Source organism: Neolamprologus brichardi, chromosome 12 (assembly GCF_056152115.1).
Source record: "Neolamprologus brichardi isolate AB-2024 chromosome 12, ASM5615211v1, whole genome shotgun sequence".
NCBI classification, from domain to species: domain Eukaryota; kingdom Metazoa; phylum Chordata; class Actinopteri; order Cichliformes; family Cichlidae; genus Neolamprologus; species Neolamprologus brichardi.
Window position 1 is genome coordinate 26,627,793 of NC_142115.1, and position 23,094 is coordinate 26,650,886.

General features: G+C 38.2%; 2 protein-coding genes across 3 annotated transcripts; one reads left to right on the forward strand and one right to left on the reverse strand.

The window, feature by feature from the left end:
• Positions 1-224: 224 nt before the first annotated feature.
• Positions 225-11,169, reverse strand: ap3s1 (adaptor related protein complex 3 subunit sigma 1). 2 transcript variants are annotated; one of them, XM_006789890.3, is made up of 7 exons: positions 10,862-11,169; positions 7,001-7,092; positions 6,021-6,132; positions 5,822-5,893; positions 4,702-4,809; positions 3,226-3,267; positions 897-984 (listed from the first exon to the last, which is right to left on the reverse strand). In XM_006789890.3, exons 1-6 carry the CDS (start codon positions 10,928-10,930, stop codon positions 3,232-3,234), a joined length of 489 nt encoding a protein of 162 aa, XP_006789953.1. In that variant the 5' UTR covers positions 10,931-11,169; the 3' UTR covers positions 897-984; positions 3,226-3,231. The 2 variants fall into 2 exon arrangements, with proteins under 2 accessions (XP_006789951.1, XP_006789953.1); XM_006789888.3 differs by lacking the exon at positions 3,226-3,267 and having other exon boundaries at positions 225-984; positions 10,862-11,167.
• A 5,819-nt stretch (positions 11,170-16,988) lies between these two features.
• On the forward strand, positions 16,989-22,086 carry cdo1 (cysteine dioxygenase, type I). The gene is made up of 5 exons (XM_006789891.3): positions 16,989-17,256; positions 18,532-18,609; positions 19,335-19,492; positions 19,995-20,164; positions 21,119-22,086. The coding sequence occupies exons 1-5, from the start codon at positions 17,087-17,089 to the stop codon at positions 21,146-21,148; spliced, it is 606 nt and encodes a 201-aa protein (XP_006789954.1). The 5' UTR covers positions 16,989-17,086; the 3' UTR covers positions 21,149-22,086.
• The last annotated feature ends 1,008 nt before the right edge of the window (positions 22,087-23,094 follow it).

Below are 23,094 nucleotides of genomic sequence, written 5' to 3' on the forward strand. Positions count from 1 at the left end.
GTGATTTGTGGCAGGAGGAACAAGCATGAAAGGGAAGGTCTACAAGATGATAGTGAGACCTCTTGTGATAAATGGTTTGGAGACAGTGGCACTGGCAAAAAGACAGGAGGCCGAGCCAGGAGAAACCAGGATAGGGTGAGACGGAGGCAGATAATCCACCATGGTGACTCCCAACAGGAGCAGCTGACATAAGATCTTTATAAAAATGAAGTAAGCCAAGCACACAGGTTTCGTTTTGACGTTTATTATGTTGAAAAAAGAAGAGAAAATAAGTCATATACACACAAAAATTAAGAGCATCATTTGGTAAGACATGGTGAATCTTTGAAAAATACTTTGCATACAAATAAAAGAAAAATCATTTCATATATATTTTTCTGTCACACAGCATATCTTCAACATAATAATCTTCTGTACCCTAAATCTCTCAATACTGTACTAAACTGGTTCCAATTTTGGATTCGAAATATTTTTGCTTTCACTTCTACTTGACTGATTCTCTTAGTCTGGAAAAAAAAAAAAACTAACTCGTAAGACTGCCCCAAAAGGTCACTTCCTGCCACGCAATTCTCTTTCAAGTAAACACTTTAGCAGATTCCAGTGAGCTGAAAGTCATGAGCCAACCTTCAGTGAGGCGTAAGGAATGTACCATTCATAAATAAATACTTACTTTTACTTCAAACTGAGAAAAATAACACAAGAAGAAAGAGAAAGCACACGTACAAGGAGTGTCAGATCACACAGTACCTTGAAGATTTATAGTTTTGATAAAAGTTGGTGAATTGAGGTTGTGGTAAACAGATTGCATCACTGTAAACATTGGCTGACATCTGCAGGTTCGGGATCTCGCTGCCACTATTTGAAGGAGGGTAAATTTGGCACTTTTATGCTGATGTCACCAATGTTGATGTTTCTGGGCATTTCCGGGAGGTTCATGTTCTTTACAGCTGATACGGCACGAGCGGGCGCTCCTGCAATACCGGCCTATACACACACACACGCAAAAAAACACACACAAGGAGGGTTGATAAGACACAAACCAGTGAAGCAGAAAACGTGCCGTTACAGGACGAGACACTGAAAAGTGAACACTCGACACACACAGTGCTAAACAAAGTACTAGACAATCAACTGCTGACAAAATGCAAAAGCACTGACAGCTACTGAGACAGACGACATGTGCAAATGTACATTCAGATGCCTTCATAGCTTCATATGCACATGCATTATTTTTCTTATTTTCTCAAGAATGATTGGATCACAACCAGAGCCAATTATGCGTCAACGGTGAGGACATACTGTACTACACCATTCACTGATTTTGAGCACTACTTCACATTCATCAAATGGACAAAAGGCAGCATTGCTTGGAAAGTGAACCCACCGGACTCTTGAGGACCGATAAGGTTAAAACGGAAGGAGAGAATTGGGTAAAGCAGAAGAATGGATTTTGATATGAAGACGGTAATGATGTTTGGATAGATAGGTGGGTAGATTTTAGAAAACGTACAATTTTTGCTTTAGGAGTAATAGTACAGGTGATACTATACCTCTAGTGAGTTGAATTACCTCTGGGAGCCTACACATGACAGTAGCTAACATTTTTCTGTCTAAATACATATGAACAAAAAAAAAAATAGTGTGTCATTTGCATGTGTGTTGTGTTAACTGCTGATGATAGGAAAAGGCTGTAAGCCTACTAGCACTAAACTACAATGGGAGATCTGTTTTCAGTTACAGAGGAGGCACTTCACTCTAACACAATGAATCTCAATGTGAAATTATATAAGAGAAATTGAGCGTTTTTAAGGGAAGAATCCAGCCAAGTATAGTTTTTATGATCAATAACACAGATCTGAAGATACTGAATGATTTGAGTGATTCGAGTACGAGCAGACATTTGAGAATCAGTGCGGTTAGAGAACCCCCAGCTGAATCTTTGGAAGACAGACCCAAAAATGACCAAAAGGAGAGAAAACTGCATGATCGCTGCCTCGCTAGAAACGAACACCCTTGTAAATAACTTCAGAGCCTGACACGCAAGGTACGCTCGGAATGGAGATTAATCCACTTCATGTTTCATAAGGTTATTTCAATAGGCTGTTTGTCTTAGGGGGTGTCCCTCCCTCTGCCAGGAGTCAAGGAGACTTGTGTTAGACGGAAAGATGACCGTGTCGTTAATCGAAAGGAATGCTGAGCCAGCAAATTGGCTCGGCATTAACAGTGAAGGATACTTTGTTGCTTTGCAGCAGGTCGCCGGGAGGCCTGCTGTGCAAATCCATTAAAGTGGGTTTTTAATAAAGTACTGCGTGACGAACACACACAGAAATAGCAACGCCAGCTTCGTGTCTCATAACAGCAGTTTGATTCTGTGCTTCATGCAAATAAAAGAGCCTTTTGAAAAACTCACCCAGGGCTCAGTCTCGTTTATAAATGATATCAGTGTTAGCCTTAGCCTGTAATTTAGCATGTAGATTGAAAACCCTGGGAAACAAATGAGTTACTTTTGTCTTCTGGCTTTGGTAAAACATAAGAAAAATCACCTTCCAGCTCCTCCAAAGCTCGCTGTGCATGTGTAAAAACAATATTTCACTGTTTAAAAAGGGACATTTTTGCTAGAAATGTTCTTGGCTTGGACTTCTATTATTATATTGTTTCTGATGGGCAACACACAATCCTACAGTAAAGTCTCGAGCCACCCCTCATTTCTTTATAGTTTGCTTCCAAGCAAAAATTGGTGTTTAACAATAGTTCTCCGTGCTGCACCTAGATCCCATTTTCCAAATAAAAACAGAACTCAAGACTTTTTCATAGTAGCGAATAGCCCAGTATACAATCCCAGACAAACTGCACTTTGGTGACCTTTAGAGATGCTAGTTGGTTTTACATAGACAAGGTAAAACATTTCTTTATTTCTATCTATGCAAAGCTAAGTTATCCACCTGCTACATACGAACCACTCACACATAAAACTTGTATCTTTTTATTTTGTTTTTTTATTAGAAAGACAGCATGCTACTACATCTCTAGCCTGCAATTTCAACGACCGCGACCGTTTTTCTTCCGGATTAAGGAGGGAAACATTTTTGGGTCTGCCACGAAAGATTCCTACTGTATGTAAGTGACGTCACTCTACTTCAACATGGAGGGCCATATGAAGAGACTCAAGAGGGAGGGGTAAACTGCAGTTAAGGTTACAGTACTTGGTTGTAAATTTAGCAGTACCTGTGTCTACCTGTCCTGCCTGGTAGACTGAAAGATAAACGTCTGTAAAGAGAGAGAGAGAAAGAGAAGAATGGAAAGAACTGGACAGGGTCAGGAAAAAGAGGAATGAGGAATGTTAAAGCAGATTAAAGTAATTACAGTTTATCTCCACAGAAAAAAAGTGATAGGACCTATCATACACCACAACTGTAAACTGTATACTACAATTATGTATAGCTGCGAAATATAGAGATATTATGTGACGAGAACGTGCGTTTTGAAATGCGATTAATATCATAATCGTTCCTTGCCAGTTGTGGAGAAGAACGCCTCATTCCTCGGTCTCCAGAGACTGACCTATAATAGAACGGTGCCACTTTCAATTAGCATCAGTGTGATAAACGAACTCTGTGGTCTACGATAGGTCCAAGAGGGAAGAGACAGAGCAGCTCAGATGATCGTAGAACAGTAAAAGATCTGCTTACAGAAGGTCAATCGAAAAGGAAGAGTCTGTCTGGTTAAAAGCACACAATGCAGCTCAGATTATTAAAAAATATATACACTTTTAAAAAAAAGAAAAAAAAGGAAATCTACTGTTAGAGCACACAATTAATCAGCCAGTTAAAAACCTGAACATGAAACCCTTCAGTTTGTCAAGGAAGCAAACAAAGTAGAAACAAATTTGTATGACTTTGTGACTTTCGCTGTAAGAGTAAAACAGGATTTCACCAAAACTCAAATGCTGATACATTACTGCAGCGTGCTGCAAGTGCTTTGGAAACAAAGGGCCAAATCATTAGTGCAGTTCGATTTTAGGACTATCAGATGCTACAATCCACACTGTTTTGCAAATAAGTGATTTCATAAAATTGTCTCTGGCTGTCTGTCAAATTAAAATCAAATTAAACTTTTCAACTCGTAAAATGAATGTTTCTCTGCTAGCAAAAGCTGTGTGCAAAGCAAAGCAATGTCCTTGCATAGAGCAGTTATCTAAGCGAGGACACTGGCTTGTAGCTGCAAGAAAACAAATTTGAAAAGCATTTACTACAACACGGATAGCGCAGAAACTTCACATTCTCTTCTAAAATAAAGAGCATATAAAGACACAGCCTGGAACCAGCATATTTTCACTACTGTATTTCAAATATAGATGATATGGCTGATTTTATGGTCACTGAATCTGGAGGTGCTTTGGAAAATGGTACAGTTAAGTCTTCATAGAAATGGTAGAAGTGATGACTATGGCTGTATAGTATACTGAGAGATACAGGAGAGAATATGTTGAGTCTTGATCTGAGTTGAGAGCAGTGCAGCAGCAGGAAAAGAGACCAAAAAAAAAAAAAAAAAAAAAAAAAAAAGAGCACAAACACTCAAGAGTGGGTAGGGAGCATCCACAAGGTCACTGGAAAATAGCATGCAGGGTGCAGCATACACACATGCCTGCATACTGTATACACCACCTCATACATACAGTTGAACTGTCAGGGTCACGCTTACCTCAGACTTCTCCATCTTGTTCTGGGCATCCACCTGCGTGATGATTTCATTCATGTTGGTCTCCAGGACCATCCCACCCATTACCATCTCAGCCAGAATGTTGTGGACCTGAGAGGAATTAGACGTGAATCTAATCATCACGCAAAGCTTTTTCCTCATATTGCAGCATTACAGTGCTGTGAGAAAGTCTTGAGACACCCCTTATTCTGTGTATTGTTCTGTATAAACATGACATGTCTCGGCATGGTGTGTGGGCCTGGATAAAGAAATGGGAAAAATCCAACAAAGACCTGACAGATACATCTGGCCCTTCGCCTGATCCATCTACTGTTTGCCAAAGCATCATCGGAAACAGTCTGAATGCAAGGGTGGCTGCCACGAAGCCATTCATAAGGAAGGAAAATGTGGAGAAAAGACTGACGTATGCCAAACTGCACAAGAACTGGACTAAAAATCAGTGGCAACAGGTCTGATGGAGTGATAAATCCAAATGTGACATTTCTGATTCAATTCTCATCTATATGTACAGAGGAGGTGCAACAGTGAGTGTCAAAAGCCATCTTTTGACACTCACTGCATAGACACTGCATAGAGTCTATGCAGAAATTCAAAGAAAGCTTGTCTAAGAGAGTTCAGGTTGTACCAAATATCAATTTTCAAAGCTGTTTTTGCCTCACATACTTCATTTCCAAGTTTGCACCTATTTCCCATTTTCTTTGCTAAATATAAAAGTAAAGTATGTGACCTTTCTAAGTGTTTTATTCTTAAAATAACAATGCAGAGATTTTTCTGATTTTTTTGGCTCCCCCTTAACCAAGTTTAACCAGAACCAAAGCAGTATTGCCTGAATTATCAAACAAAACAATGAGGGCGAATAGACAACATTTGTAGCCAAACTACAGTTCAATCTCAATCGGTCCCCTAAACACTGAATTAACTATATTAGAACAAAAATGCCGCTACACAACATGTTATGAAACAAGGCAGGTTATCAAATTTTGTACCATAACATGAGTCACTAATTTTATTCTGATTTCGTAAGAGGTCGAGGTCGTTCCAAGGCTCAAACGAATGGCATTATAAACATGTTACATCACAAAGAGACAAATGAATTTATTACCTTGTCGACATGGAAAATTAAGTCAAGCTCACAGACGTTCTCAAAGCACTTGTCCAGCGTTTCCACAAATACCTGCGAACAAAATAGAAGAAAGGGCTTATAGACCTAAAGGAACACAGTCTGCAAGAAAGATCCTGAAAGCACACCGACAACTATGGTGAAAGAGATGGTGGCATTATTGTTTTTCCCAGGCTTTTACCTGGATTAAGTCTAAAATTCCTAGTTCGCTCTCTGAGGAGTCGACACAAAAGACAAAGTACAATGTGGCGTAGTGTCTGTAGATCAGCTTGTAGTCTGATCCTCCAATCAACCTGAAAAACAAGAGGCAAGAAAACATTAGAGAGATTGCTCCTCATCAAATATATAATGAGGCCTGTCAGGCATGCCATAGAAACTACGCTCTACTATACACTTAGATAAGGGAATCTTAATGTATGCTAAACTTTTGAACGTACGCACAAGGTTCACAGGGAGTTTAACACTCAGAGAGAACTCTGAACCCTGAGAATGACCTGATTTAACTAGTATGAAGTAAACACAGATAAAGACGTGAAGAAAAATAACAAGATCTTTTCAGTTATTATGAGTCAGTGTAAAGGTAGTACACAACATATACAAGCGTGAAAAGATAGAAAATGGTAGTGGTTATTCAGCCTCTTGCTGGGTTTGATAAGAAATCACAGTTTCTGTTAACAACAGGAAATGTAGTAATGTAGGAACTCTCCCTCGGTATTATGCAATTATTAAATAGAATGAGTAAATGAAATTAGTTTTGGGTTGTGGGCTTTTTTATGCGTTTGTTGTGCTCTCCATTCAGTGACTAGATTCTTATTAAGTTTTTTTTGCTACGTATATTTTTTCATTACCCTTCAATTTTGCAAAGTGTAATGAGACAAAAGAAATATGCAAGAGCAACTGCGAGCAGTGGTGTTTGACAGCTCCACGCCTAGTTCCTCATTCATGAATGTTAAATGAAGATCAAACGAACACCGTTGCTATTGATTGTCATTCATACAGCCCTCCGAGCTTTCCTTTGGAGAGTGAAATTAAGTCCTGTAATGTTGCGTCAAAGTCAATTATCTTCTGGAGTAGATTACTTCCACTAAAGCCTGCTTCTTTAGCATTTAGACACAGTCGCGTATGCACAAACAGGCTCAACCGAGCAACCTCATAACTTACATTCCTCCTTCGAGGAAATTGCAGACATTCTCATCTCTTTTTGAGACCAAGTGGAAGGTTTCCCTGATGATCTGTTGCTCTGTGTCTTCATTCTGGAGGACGAATTAGGAAACAAGAGGCTGTTAAACACCGAAGTGACTGTAAACAACGTGATGTTTGGCCACTTAATTGCTTCCAGTGAGCCAGTTTGTTACTATTAGCCAGAAGACTGGTCTGACAGGATATTAATGGTTCCTCTCACCTCTCCCTTTTTGTTTTGTTTTTTGTTTTGTTTTTTTTATTAAATACGTGTATTACTAAGTAGCTAAAAATAAAATATTTATATAACAAACATTCTATCTGTCAAAATCAAATATACCCAGAGGTCACAGAGGCTCTTACTAAACCATGTCAAGGAGGCTTATCTCTGCAAAGAGATGAGATTATGTTCAAAGCATTCAATATCCTTAGGCATGTTTGAATGAATAAGGGAACCAAAATCTTCTTCATCAGATTGTTCTGTTTTTTAAAACATATTGAGGGCCCACAGAAAGGATCTAAAAAGACCGTCTCTGCGCTGTCAATACAAGCTCAACAACCTTGCTAAAAATCTGCTTTATTGCAGCTCTAACAATGACACAGTCTCACCAAAGGGTGCTAACGTCCTCTCTGGATCTATAACAGTTCATTGAGTAAAAGGAGAGCAGAGGGTGACCAGTATGCAGCTGGCTAAAAATCAGTCATGTGACGTGCAGCATGGGACTTAATGATACAGTCACAAAGCGGAGCAGAGCAGTGAGCCTATTGCAGAAACAGCAGCAGCTTTTAAACATGTCAGAGTTTGAGAGTTTCCCCATCTGGTTACATGAACCTGCGAATCTATTTGAAATTCTGGAGGTTCACAAGCAGCAACACAGTATAAGTTACATTTAAGGACCAACAGGAGGCTAAATAAATAACAGGATAATATATGTCAACATATTTCATGTGGTAGCCAAACATACCAGAAACCCTAAGATTATAGAAGGAGATTTTTAATTACTAGTATTCAAATTTTAAACCAATAAAAATATCACCAGGTGAAGCGATTTTCTCATTATGATACTGAGAAAATCGTTATCAATAACGGTCACCAGTAAAAAATCTGAGCCCTACTCACCTTTTTCAATCCCCCTCCACCTGAGGACTAACCAGTTATGGTGAAACCACACGCACTGTAACAATTGTTGGAAACTGATATCACCATGGTGACAAATGCGAGTCAAAACAATGACAAAAACTACATATGATGGTCCCTATACAGCATTTTCCATTATGCAGTAGTTATTATGCCAACAGGGGGCCAAAGAAGGTCAGCCAATGAGCCTGTGACACAGGACGTGGCTGCCTAAGGCTCACTGTTGTACAAAGAGTGCAAAAAAGATCTACTACAGCACAAGAAGCTGACAACCCTAATCATAGAAAGTTGAACCTTTATTTGTATGGGGTCTGTGTAGCCACAGACCACCATGGAAACCACCAGCATTGTGATCAGAACGGAACAGTGTAAAAAGGAGAACTGGTCTGAACATTTACACCACATGTGCCATCAGGTCTGTGTTGCATTATTTACCTGTGGAAAGAAGGCAGCCAGTTGCACTATAGGAACTGGCTTGCCAGCATAGCCATTGTGTTATACTCTGTGCAACATCCAACTGGGAAACGGTGGCTGGCAGTTATGTTTATGCTACATTAACAGATAGCGTATACCCTTTCACGGGAACAGTTTTCACTGACGCAGAGGTGTTATTCAGCAGAATAATGTGCTCAGCAACACTGCAAAAAATAACTCTGGAATGGGAATATGACAGAGGTCAGCATCACTGTGCTTGATAGCACAGGACACCTTCAGAGCTGTTTTGGAGGTCAGAGCTGTTTTGACAGCCTGGACGAAGGGGAGCTACAAAATATTAGGCAGGTGGTTTTAATGGCGCAGCTTTCACAGTGCATGTTCATCCACCAGCCTCCACTCATGGGTCTGCACATCTCTCCTATAGCATGTTTTAGCACATTGTTACTTTAACACGAGAACCACGATGTCCTCATCAAAAAAAGTAAATCATAAAATAAGCAAAGCAACTTTTTTGTAAAAGCAGTAGCACAAAAAAAAGTCTATACTGCTACGTAAAAGTTATGGCTTACATTACTTACTGATGATGAATGAATTATATATATAGGGAGAATTTTTATGTGCACATATTTCTCCCTCCTCTCAGACTGGACAGATGCTTTGGGTTTATGTCTGAGCCAGCAGGCTGGCTTTAACAACCAGAACAACGCCTCTTCAGCTCTGCCACTCAACGCAGACACACACACACACACACACACACGCATATATAAGACACAGCCACACTAAGACAAACAACATACCAATGCCGAGGCTTAACAGTAAACTCTTATCAATAAACCGAGTCCTAAAGATAGTTTTCACAGTCAGCCGGATGTGTGAAATTGTATATGCAGCCAGCCTGTAAACCGACACCTCAACTGGTAACATAACAGATGGCATCTACATGGACTACTTCTAATCCAATCAATTTGTGTTTACCCTCCTGAAATACAAACGCATTAATGTCCATCTCAATAAATAATTATGCAACATGGAAAATGAATCTGAACAAATATTTTTATGGTTAAATTCATTTGCTGCTTTCTATTTTGAAACCAAACTCCTTTTAGAGATTCTGCTTTCTAAAAACGATGCATACATAATGATGAATACATAAAACAAAGAAAAGCGCCACATCAGCAGACTGGAGGATCTGTAATGAGGATGCCAGACTGACTAATCAATCAAATTACCTCTTGGTATATACTTGTGTTTTTAAATACAGACTGCTGGGTGATGCCCATCATGTGTTTTCTTAAATCTAATCTTTTCGGGATGTTGTTCTACCCTAAAAACATTCAGCTATCTAGACTGAGATCAAATCGGAAATCTGCATTTATGAGTTCCAGCTGAATCAAACTCCAGTGCTTCTAAATCCACTATTGAACAGCGCAACGAAACTCACATGTGAAAAGCAGGTGCTTGGAAAGTGTGCAGAATTTTTGAGCAGGCTTAACTTTTTTCTGGCAATTCATCTGTTAATCAGCTTATGTTTGTTTGTGTTTGTCCCCAAGAGTTCATTCAGGGAGCTGGACCAACGCATGTGCAACCTTGTTATTGTGATACCTACATAAAAAGAAGGCGGCTGTCTTGAGGTATAAATCCAATTATAAGACCAAGCCAGCACAGCTCACACAGCAAATGACATTACATAACCTGCCATTTGTTACCTGTAGCTTTTTAAACAGCCTGCTTTAGTGATGCCAACTTACAGGCAATAATCCATCAGTGATGCTGATGGGATGGACTGAGCACGAGTTACTCACAAGGGCCACAGCTATTACAGTCATGTGACACAAACAGTAAACCTGCTTCGGGCTGTGCATCACACAGACTGTATATAGGCTGCATGAGATTAGATTTAATAAGCTAAGTGAATAAAACGGAGCTCACTCCTGTTCACGCAGCCTCAGCGGGAATGTGATAGCCTCGCTTCGGCTTGCACACGTTTAATTATTCATATTTTTAAAGGCCAGCGTGGATCAGAGTGGCATCTTATAGCCTACGTCAGTTTGAAACAACTGCACATTATTGAAGTACCCACAGCTTCCCATTCAAACAGTGTGCAACACAGTATCGTTAATGCTGACAGTGATTGGATTTTTTTAAAAGTGTCCTCAGCACAGCTGTACAGCTTGTGATTTTTTTTTAATTAACCGTTTCCACGTTGACCCGTGAATCACACATATGTGCAGTAAATAAATGAAAAATATTAACAAGAAATTTTCACTCACATAATGTTCGTAGAATTTAGAAAGCCTTGGTTTGCCGTGGTTGTTGAATATTAAAATGGCTTTTATCATGATTGTAGCGGATCAGAATGAGGCGGGGAAGAGAAAGGGATCAGTCTGCGAAAGACTGGTGTCCGTCAGCTCCGGTGAACCCAGATCTGAGCGGGATTCACGGCTAAAGCCCGTCTCGATTTAAGGTTAGTAAACGGGATAGCTTCGAGCTACACTCTGCTACTCCTTCATCGTCTCTTTACGGAAATATTCCACGTCAAGGACCAGTCATGCTCTCCTCCTCCTGCTACAGCAGCCGAGATGGCTCAAACTTTGCTGTGGGTAAATGCAAATCACGGGGTTAAAAAAAAGAAGAAGAAGAAAGAGCGTTCATTGATTTGTTCCTCATTCTAAGAGTGATTCTCTGCACATTCACTCACTGGGGTCAGCCCAAGCATTTTCTTAATCACTGAACTGAACTTATTTTACTGTGATCACCATTTTTCATATTAAGTTGATGTTTCTTCATCTTTTTCATCTTAGTGGAACTTAGATTACCCCTAAAAAGTCCTGAAAACTTATTAGAGTAACTTTAAAGGTAGGATAGTATTCATATTATCTTTGGCCAGTTAACCTAAAGCACATATCTCTGTACAATGAAATGCAGGTGGTCAATGGCGTCACCAAGGGGGGCGTGACCACTGGCCATCCACCAAGACTATCCTATGTTGCTAATAATGTTAATAAACGTGATTACAAGAGAGCAGAAGACACCGAACAATCAATCGATCACTTAAAAAAGATTATTATGGATTTCAAATCTTATATCTTATTTTCATCTTATTTGGTTAAATGCTGGTCACTATTTTCAGTGATATCAACTTTAATAGCAGGAAATTAAGTAGGTATATAATAAGCTATATTTGACAACAGCATAATAAAACTAGAAATTCTGTTTTTAGTGTGCCACCCCAATATTTTTAGTGGCCCCCAACTAGCCACCCCAATGAAAAAATTCTGGAGGTGCACCTGGGTGAAGTAACTAGAGGAAATCCACCCAAGCACACGGGAGACCATGTAAACTCTACACAGTTTCAAACCAAAAACCGTCATGCCATGAAAACACAGGACTAACCCTGAAGCACTGAATGCCAAATGAAAATTTTATCCAAAGTTCACAAGGTTGATTATCTGGGAATATTTTATATATTGTTAGTGCATTCTCCAAAATTTGCATTTAGGTCTGGTGACATTAGAGGAAAAGTGATGAGGTCACAAACACTGACCAGGTTAACAAAGGACCAAGAATTTAATCATCAAATTTCATGACGATATAAAAATATGAGATATAGCCATGCTCAAGAAGAATATTTTCTGCTCTGTTAACTCTGTAACATCCCCAATACATGTTGACAACAGTAAAATGTGCTGTAGTCTTGTTCTTAGTTAAACTTTTAACTTTAAATAAACATTATTTGAAATTATAAACATAAGAATTTTTAACATTTGCCAGTGTTTGGAAATCTTGCCTCACAACTTGGCACACATTTAGCCTTTGTGTCTTTATACAAGCTTTTAATGTTTCATTTAATTTAAACATGTTTTTTATCGGTTTTTGGTCCATCCATCCATTCTCTTCCACTTATCCACGTTAGGGTTGCAAAGGGGGCTGGAGCTTATCTCATTTGTCATAGGGCAAGAGAGGCCAGGTAGACCCTGTAAAGATCACCGGTCTATTGCATGGTCAACACATTTGTGCTTAATTTTATGACACAAAACTTTTTGATTTTGTGTTACAAAACTGGTTTAAAAGTAACTTACCTCTAAGGCAACTTGTTTTTGAAGTTAGAAATTCCACATTTTTCACATCATCATTGATCCTGGCCGATTTCAGTAATATTTATTATAGTAAACGTTAGAAAATCTGGTCGTCTAATGGTTTTTATATGGTTTAATGTAAACATCTGCATGAAAAATGCTATGCAGTCTAAAGGTCCTCTTGCACTAAAAACACAAACTTGAACGATGATTTAGGCAGCCAGCAACTGTTTTTTGTTGTCACCATACAGCATACAAAAAGAAGGCTGTCTTTTAAAAAGATGAATTTACAAAGAAGACTCAGCATTGTAAAAAAAAAAACAACAACAACAAATGCAGTCATGTGAAAAGTTTACACCAGATGCTGTGCAGTCCCATGAAAAACTGCGTTCACCCTTATATTATAAAAGAGTAAATAGCAGCCAGGTGCTGCTAATCAAATGCAATTCACTGACTGATAACCAATAAGTGTGACTACCTCCATAAAACCAGAAGTTCTGGCACTTTGCTCCTCTGGAACATTCAGGTTTGTGTGAACACTAAATGTTAAAGTTCATAGTAGAAGAATTAATAAGAGACTGAATAGAAACCTGATTGAAAGAGGTCAACACCAGAAAGCTTCTTCTCTATATAAAAACATGGCAGCACAGCTTAAGTTTGCAAAGCTGTCACTGAACTTCTGAAGGACGTGACCGAAGTGCTGATGTCTGTCATATTTCACAGGACCACATTTGGCAAAAAAAAAAAAACAAGCACAGGTTATCAATGCAAACACTTCATACCACATCAAGTACAGTGGTGGAGGGGTGATCATTGGGTTTGTTTTGCAGTCACAGGAGATGGGAACCTTGCAGTCACTGATTTGACCATGAACTCCTCTTTATAAATATCTCTATAAATATACATATGAGGCCATCTGTCCAAAAGTTAAGGCATGGATGAAACTGGGTCATGCTACAGGACAATAATAGCAGCAGCAAATCTAAACCAGAATGACTGAAAAAGAAAAAGAAAAATCAAGGTGTTGCAACAGACCACTGAAGGTACAGACCTCAACTTGGCTGAAATGCTGTGACAGGACTTAAGAGAGCTGTGCATAAGCAAGTGTCCGCAAACCTCAAGGAACTGAAGCAACATTGCAAAGAAGATTGGCCAAAATTCCTCTACAACAATGTGGGAGACTGACAGTCATGAAAACAATTCCTTCAAGTTATTGCTGCCAAAGGAGCTTCTCGAAGCTACTGAATTTTGGATTGTTTTCGGGTTTTTTGCAGAACTGCAAAGAGTTTGCGTGCTCATGTGAAAAATAAAGTTTTTTCACATGATTACGCAAACTGTTTTGGAACATTAGCTATATTAAAAGCTTGTTGTTAGTTTGAGAGTAAATTTTTGGAAAATATTTGCCTTATGTAGCCTTTTAGGTAGCCACATAATGTCAAATTGCTTGAGTAAGCTTTAAGTTTAGCTATATATACAAAGCTAGGTAAATATTATTCAATATAATTTTCATTTAATCTGATAAATATTCATTACTGCCACAAAAGAGCTGCAGTTTTGGGGGGGCTTTTTCCTCAATGTGGGCAGCTCCACCTGGGTAATCAAGATTCAAAGTTTCAGCCACAAGGTGGAGCAAAACTTCATTTTACAATGCTGATGTGGCAGCTCAGAGGAAAACTTGGCACATTGTGATGCAAAGAAAGTTCTCCACTCTTGGTTCTAGTAAACACAAACCTGATGCTTCCTCAGGCAGGTTGGATTTTCTTCTAAAGTACAGATACGTGTTGGATGACAGAAAACAAATGCAGAGTATTCCTGCTGGAAAAACCTGAGCTTAACCATGGATTTAGACTCTAATCTGAAGTCAAAGTAAATAAATAAAACAAATGATAACAATTAAGTTTAATGATAAAATTTTCAAAAGAAACAACAGTTACATAGATTTATGTAAGTTATGTATGAAAAATGTAAAAACTGTGTTTTTCATCTCCATTTGAGCATGACATGGTGACCAAACTTAGCTCTCTAATATCTTTTTATCTTTTATATTTTAATCAGTCACTGCACTGTACAAACTATTTATTCATTTATTTATTGACCCACGGCACACACTTTTGTCACACTTTATTTTTGAGACAAGCATGTGGAGGACTGGAAAAGAATCACCTGTGTGGAATGTGTTGCGTGCCTTAATTGAGTTTGATCATTCCAAATTGTTATAATTTTCAGTTTTACAGAAGCTGGTAATAACAATATTAGCTCATTTTGTTTCCAGCAAAGCCCAGACACGAGTCAAATCAAATCAAATCAAATCAATCTTTATTTATAAAGCACTTTTCATACAAAAAATGTAGCACAAAGTGCTTTACATGGTTAAAAGCAGCCCACCCCGCCCCGCCCTCCAACTCACTTCCCATACTTTCATTAACATAAGCAATGTGATTACAGACATATCCCCCCCCCCCCCCCCCCCCCCCCCCCACACACACACACACACACACACACACTTAAAAAGTAAAATTGGGCTGGGTACGCATGAGCCAAGTGAGGAAATATGAGTAATATGAGATGTTCCACCGTGTCCGGGTTTACCTTTGTCACCACCTATGTTGATGCTATATGGTCCTTGACGATGGGGTTGGGGTGAAGGGGGTGCATGTCTATGTTTCATTCAATTCAGTGTTGGTGATAATTGCATGGATTACCTGAGGCCATAATCACATGATGCGTGACGATGGGAAGGTAAAATTCAGGACATCTGGTCTGCCTGGGTGTGGCTGAGATAAAGCACACACACACCCACACACAAGCACACAAACATACTGTGTGTATGTGGAGGCAATGCATGTAGGAAAATCTCCAGTTATTCCAGTAATGAATTATACCAAGATTTTGACTCAATATATGTCCAAACATATGAAGAAAGTATGTATTCTTCTTTCCTTCTTAATGTTTTCATCCAAATGTATCCAAGAATTGACTTTACTATAGTATATAAAAAGTAGGGCTATCTCAACAAAGCATGTTTCATCAGCATACATTTAAATTGATTGTTTTAATTTTTTTTCTCCAGTTTTGTGCTTGTCTCTTCAATTATTGTACCACAGCAAGGAAGCAACTCTTAAAGAGATTTTATTTTCCATTAAGAAAAATTTGCATTAAGGTGGGACTCACTGATAAACAGCTGCTAGAACACAGTGTGAAGATGTTGGCTATCTCATCCAAAATATTTCTCTGACTGGTTCTCTTTGTCTCTATTTGAAAGGAAAGTTTTCACAGACAAGAAAATGAAAGCATTTAATCTTTTTGATCTCCATACTATGTCACATTTTATGATCAAAAGTGATTTGTATCTACCTTTATTTCCACTTATGCTGACAATCAGCTGGTTATGTTTGTTTATGAGTCTCCCATCATAACATATCCTGGTCTGGTACTTTTCCACCAGTGATAGCCTACACCCAGGAAAGAAAAAAAAACAGCCCGTGCTCATTGCACAATCTGTAATTAAGTATTCACCCATTTTTTTTCAAATACATAACAGCTACTTAAGTTGCCTTCTTGAATTAATTATTTTATTTTATTTTTATTATTATTACTGGATTGCATTTATTAAAGGATTTTCTTTTCTTTTTCTTCTTCTCTTTGCATAGTTTATAAGTTCCATATATAAAAAACTTGTTGTAGCTTTTTTTTTATTTTTAAAAAAGCATTTTTTCAGTACATCTCTACAGTATTAATCTAATGACTTCGTGCAACTAAATCACTTCATGCAACTAAATCAAAGCTAAGCTAAAGACAAACACTATTAAAATATACAGTAATATATGCAGACACACATTTTATGTCTCCCATAACATGCCTGCTGCCAATCAAACGTTTTCCCCACGTTTTCTCCTCCATCCTGATTCAGTTCTGCAACAAACACCTTGGATCAATTCAGAGTGGAGCGCCCACAAAAAGAGGGGAGCAAGGCCATTACTAGAGGAATGCCTCGGTGGGAGAAGAAAAGGAGACAGAAAGACACAAGAGGTGTCTGTGTTTTTGACAACGTGGTGGAGCCGGTCTCAGAGAGGATTAGTCCAAGTTGTTAAAGTGTGAGATTAACGGATATCTTAGTCAGAACATACAAAAACATAAAATTCACACCTTGTAACCTCTATAAAGTAAGTGTGGTGAAAATACAACCCCGTGTTTCTGTAACTTTCCAGAGAGAGAATATTCAAAATTTCAATTGGACTGTTAGATGTGGGCGTTCACCATTTTCCGTAATGGTACAGTCCGTCTCCAGCTCCCCCCAAAATTTGCGGCGCCGGCCTATAAAAACTAAAGGACTGTGCAAAGTAGAAAGTCTTCACCACCTGAAGTTTTAACTGAAGCGAAATACCTGACAGAGAAAAAACTCTCCTCTGCAGCACAGCGATGGAGCAAACCGAGGTGGTCAAACCAGAAACCCTGGACGACTTGATAAAAATCCTGCACAGCATCTTCGAGAGTGACTGCATCAATGTTGAGGAGGTTCAGAATATAATGGAGTCATATGAGAGCAATCCTCAGGAGTGGATGAAGTATGCAAAATTTGACCAATACAGGTAAAATATTCGTGTTTCTGTTTGTTTTGGGGGGTTTTCTAACCTACCCACCCAAATATTCCTCATCTATGCGGTTGTCCTTTGGACTTTTGCACCTTGACCTAGTGTCGTGTTGCTTTATCAATATTCAAAATTATATTTACTCTATCGTGTTTTTTTTGTTTGTTTGTTTGTTTTTTTACCCTAAACGTGTCATGAGTCCCTTTTCTTTCCTTTTTTTTAAATTGAAAAGGTACTCTTGAAAAAAAAGCTGTGGCAAACTACTGCATGCATTTGCTCAGTAGCTAAAAGCATTATTTTTGAATGAAAGCGGCTGATTTATTTATTTTCATTTAGGTGGCAAAACTGCTGCTCTAAGGTTTTACTTTGAAAAGAAAATTGCTTGGCCCATATTAGTGTGCTTTATTTTGAAAAGTCGTGTTACAATGAGGAGATATGCAAACCAGTTCATTCCTCAGTTCTCTGTTCTATTCAAAACTTTAAAGAGCCCCCCCCCCCCGTCCCAGTGTTTTGATTAGTGGGGGTTCAATGGAAGGCGGGTGTGTGCCATCCAATCAACACCGAGAACTGATACACACCCGCTGATTTTTGGCAAATGGGACAAGTTTGGTCTCTGCTGGGCAGACTTTCTTTTTCCAAGCCTGGTTAAAATTGTCGAGCAATGAATTTCAAACAAAAAGTATAATATTTCATTAAATCTAGTTCAGGAAACAAATTAGTTTTATTGCCTGAACCCTAACCAAAATGTGACTGAAAATTTAAAAGAGCGTTTTTGTTGTTGTTTTTTTTTTGTTTGGTTGTTTGTTTGTTAGAAAGTCCTGAAAGCCATCACCTCTCACTAGTTTCCCAATCTCACAACTGCATCTGCTTGCTAATGTTTACACCCGTTGCAGTCCAGAAAATACAGGCCTAGTAAGAACACAGACACAAAAGTGGAGGGTATGAGGTTTCCTGTATGAGGACTATTGGACAATGATTAAAACTCTTCTGTTTCTTTGTGGGCGTGAAAGCTTCTTGGATTTCCAAAATAAAATTGATTTGTATTGATGTAATGTACAGCTTATTGTGAAAGTCCATCATCAGTTTTCTGCATTTAAGAAAAAAAAAAGAATTTAATCACTTGAAAATCAAATATTATATTTTGACAAGACATTTAAATCAAAAAAGCTCCAAACTGCTTGTAAATTCAGCCCTTCACTCCTCTGTAACTGTATAGTTGTGACATAATGCATCATATTTTTCCATGTACATTTGACATATTTCTCATTCCTGCAGATACACAAGGAACTTGGTTGATAAGGGTAATGGGAAGTTCAATCTCATGGTTCTCTGCTGGGGTGAAGGCCACGGCAGGTAAGATATTTGTATCTTTAAAAATAAATAAATAACAACATAATTATAATTTATATAAAATTATTCATATAAAATAATCTGATCAGAAAACTACATTTGTTTAAACCTTTAATAATAAGATTTCTGTTTCGGGGTTTCAGTCATGTTACAAGCCTATACTCTTAGATACTGTAGGCCACGCGGCCATGTTTCTCACTGGCAATTATTGCATTAGTTAATAAAGATAACAAAGTCCAATGTTCTACACACTGACAGATTATGTAAATAGACATTGTTTGATATCTTTCTCATGTCCCACTTTGTCAGCAAATGTCACTTGATAATTCCTGGATGTGTTGCAAATCTTTTTATGATTACGTATTAAAAGATGCAGATCAGCAGCTGTCTTTTTTTTTTTTTTTCACACAAGAAAAGACTGTTTTACCACAACCAAGTGTTTTATCACATGGCTGTACCAGTACTAGTGTTTTAAAACAGGGACTTGTTAAGTAAGACTGTTCTGGGAATTTCTTGTTTTGTTTTCTTGAACATACATTATTGGTGATATGATATGGGGTATGACTTATAAACATAGCTGTTCAAAGTATGTTTAGCTCTTGCCGTGAAAACGTAAGATTTGCCTCGTCTTCCCAATTTTTATTTTTTAACATCCTCATCATCTTGTCAAATTTTTATGAAGAGAGCAGTGTTGTCATATTCTGACAGTGTTCTTTAACGCTTTGCAGTAGTATCCATGACCACACAGAGTCCCACTGCTTCATGAAGCTCCTGCAGGGTCAGCTGAAGGAGACGCTGTTCGAGTGGCCAGAGAGCAAATCACACGGAGATATGGTCCAAAAGTCACAAAGAATTCTTCAGGAAAACAAGGTTGCTTACATAAATGGTGAGAAACCAAACTGTCTGACTATCTTTTTTTAAACCAGAGCTTGTTCTCCAACAGAATTTAGATCAATATGTCTGCTGATATCTTGATATCTGTCTATTGAGTCATTTTAACTGGTTCATTTTACTCACATCTTTATTATGCCTATGCAGTGTTCAATACAATAGACCAAACAAACATATGTGATCATTTGAGATATGCTTATGTGAAATTTCCTTGAAACTTAGGCAAGGCTGTTAAATGTGTGGCATCTCTGTCAGCATGCAGTAAAACCCAAGTTTCCAACCTCTGCAGTTACATAATGTCTAATTGGTCTCACAGGCAGCTGTAAATTATTTTTTTTCCTTCAAATCCCTGCCTGGCGTGTATGTCCCTGAGGCAAACAGAGCTCTGGTGTCATGTTTCTGCCTTTAACTGTGGTTGAGCCCTGTTTTACAGCATTCCAATGTTACATTTATGCTGTTTGTTCATACACGTGTACGTGTGTGTGTGTGTGTTTTAGACTCCATTGGTCTGCATCGTGTGGAAAATGTCAGCCACACTGAGTGTGCAGTAAGTTTGCACTTGTACAGTCCCCCTTTCGAGACCTGCCAGACATTTGACCAGCGGACAGGACACAAGAACGCTGTCAAGATGACCTTCTGGAGCAAATATGGAGAAAGGACTCCATTTGTAAGCAGTTTGGTTTTTTTTTATTATTATTACTTTAATACACATATTGAGTGAAACCTACTGATTCTCTTCTGATTCATGCTTTGAACCCCCCCCCCTTTCCCCCCAGAAAGGCTTGAGTACTGAAACTTAAAACTCACAAAGATGCATTTGTCAGATGCATAAAATCAAATCTAGTCAGTGTGCATTACAAATTACAGTGCAGCTCTGTTACTGTACAGTGGGCACACTGCTTACTCCATTCCCCGCTTCCCTGTGTCTCACCCAACAAAAATACCTTCTAAGCAGGAAATGGGAAGAGTTAATAGTTTCCTGCTTCTTTCATTAAGCAGAGCCTATAAAGAATGAAGGCACTCCTTGAAGATTCAAGAATTAGTAGAAAGTTTCCATTTCTTTTCCTTCCTTTACTTTATTCTGCTTCCAAATGCTTCACCTTTAACAAAAAGTTGCTTGAGTGAACAGAAGAGTTAGGTATTGAACATATGAGAGTGTTAAAGTTCAGAGACAGACAGCGAGAGAGAATAATCAATAAAGGTCAATTTAATATAAACTAGAATCACTTCGTCAAGATCTTCAATAAATTAGTTATTAATAATTACACAAAGGGGGAAAAACAAGACCAATTACACTTTCGGACCTCCGCCTGTTCTGGCCGCCCTGCCAAAGAGCATCAGCCTTATCTTAAATCTACAAGTTGTATAAGCATACCTTGGTCATAACTCTGTTAATTAAGTTCATTTGATTGCAACACCAAACATGCGAGATAAGATAAGTATATCGGTGTGAGCACACAATGAACCTAACGCGGCATACATCCATAGTTCTCAACAACTGTTCGTCCGTTTAGAACCTGACTGTAAACGTTCCTGTTTTAGCTTTGCTCAGGATATGACACAAAGGAAAATGTGACCTTATCTTAGTCTAAAATTGTCTTTCTTCCCAACCCTTTCTTAGGAAACCACAGTTTCGCAAGAGAACAACTAAAGGTCACCAAAAGAGACTCCAGATGATGAAGACATTTGAAGTGACAATGTTATGATATTGATTCAACGGGAAACTGCTGGTGAAGCGAAAATGTGGACCTATGACTAAGCAACCTATTTAAAAATCAGGAGTTGGCTAGTTCAAAAGGACAACCCAGTAATTAGAATGGCTTTATCACTGCCCAGTGTGAGCTTGGCAAATACTGATGAGCACAGGACGAATGCATGAATAGGCTTGGACATGGATTGAATCTGCCTTTTGTTTGCTGGGCCTGAGGAGACCCTTTTCCAATAACAACATTCCTGTCTATCCATGACCTGTGTAACCACACTGTTGTGAAGTTATGGCCAATAGTCAAAGACTAGACCTTTAGATTTTCCTAAATTTTATGTATTTCCAGATTGGGGTGCGGGGAGGGAGCTCTTAAATCGGTTTTGATCTCAATGATGTACTTTTATAGTTGTATTTACTGTTGATTTATGCCACTGACAATTGTCTTAACACCTGTTGAAAATTGTAATGAAATGTAACATTGTTTGTACAGTCTAACAAGTTTTTCTTTTCTTTTTTTCTCTTTTTGCATTTGGAAAATTAGTTGTAAAGCTTTAGAGCCGTGTTGTTTTTAAAGTATCATGCTTGTAATTTATTTGCAGGATCTTGCATACACTGAAAGAGTGTTTAAATCTGCTCTTAAATGTGTTCATATTAAAGGTTTGACCAGGGGAAGTGAAGCGACTACTTTTATTGGCAGAAAATATATTTAGGTTACTTTCTCTCAGGATTTTAGCGTATTGTGATTGTAACTGTATTTGTTTAGTGTTTAGCTTCACAGCAAACCACTTCTTATAGTGCTGTCAACATGCTAGAGTTTTCTGATGCAGTAATTGATACATCTGGCCATAACTGTAGTCCATTAAACACCATTACTATTTGCAGAAGGTTTCGATCTGTTTTGTCTTTATTTTTCATGTTCTGAATTTTCTTCAATGCTTATTGTTATTCATAGAATTTTTAAGCTTAAATTTCTTTGGATAAACCTTTACAATCACTTAAATCTTATCTTTCTAACCAGGTACAGTATTAGTAATGAAAGTTGTGGGTCGATAATATTTGGAGCGTTGGCTGGTAATTACAAGCTGCCTGTATGGAAATCTACATTTGGCCAAAGTATATTTGGGGTATTTGTTGCCTTACAAAATTAAAGGTGGGTCTAACTGGGATCTTTTAAAAATCAAACAGAAACTATTTTTAAATGTTAACCAATCATGTAACCATGAATAACTTGCTGTCTTGTTAGGGTATTTTAGTCCGTCCTATCATTTGTTGTGTTTGATTTTTGTGTTTTAGGATGCCTTTTGATTTTCTTCTGTTTTAAAGATCCGTTTGGGGACGGGCATTGCAGACTAGATTAGGCAATAAATGCTGTGGTGTTCCCTAATTCATGTTACATACTTGTCCTTATGTAAAAATTAAAACTAAGACACACAGTTACAAATTCTGCCTAAAGATCCACATAGTGTATTTGAGAGACATTATCAAAAGTTCCAGTGTTACAACACCAAAGCGACACAGTGAATAGTTTGAATTTCTAACCTTTAATATCTCCTGCTGATGTATTATACACTCACAGGCACTTTATTTGACACATTTTGTCAATACCATGTCGGAGTCCCTATTCTTCATGGTATTCATGGTATAAAGTTGAAAAGGTTCCTTGTAGCTAGTATTTCATATTCAATTTCTGCAAAATAATCAGCTGCACATAGCAAACCTCCCATTCCTCTACATCCTAAAGGTGCACTGTTGGATTAATATTGGTTGTATATGGAGGTCATTTGAGTACAATGAACTCACTGTCATGTTCAAGACACTTGAGATAATCTGACTTTGTGACATATCCTACTGGAAGCAGGCATCAGACAATGGGTACAATGGGTGGTCATGAA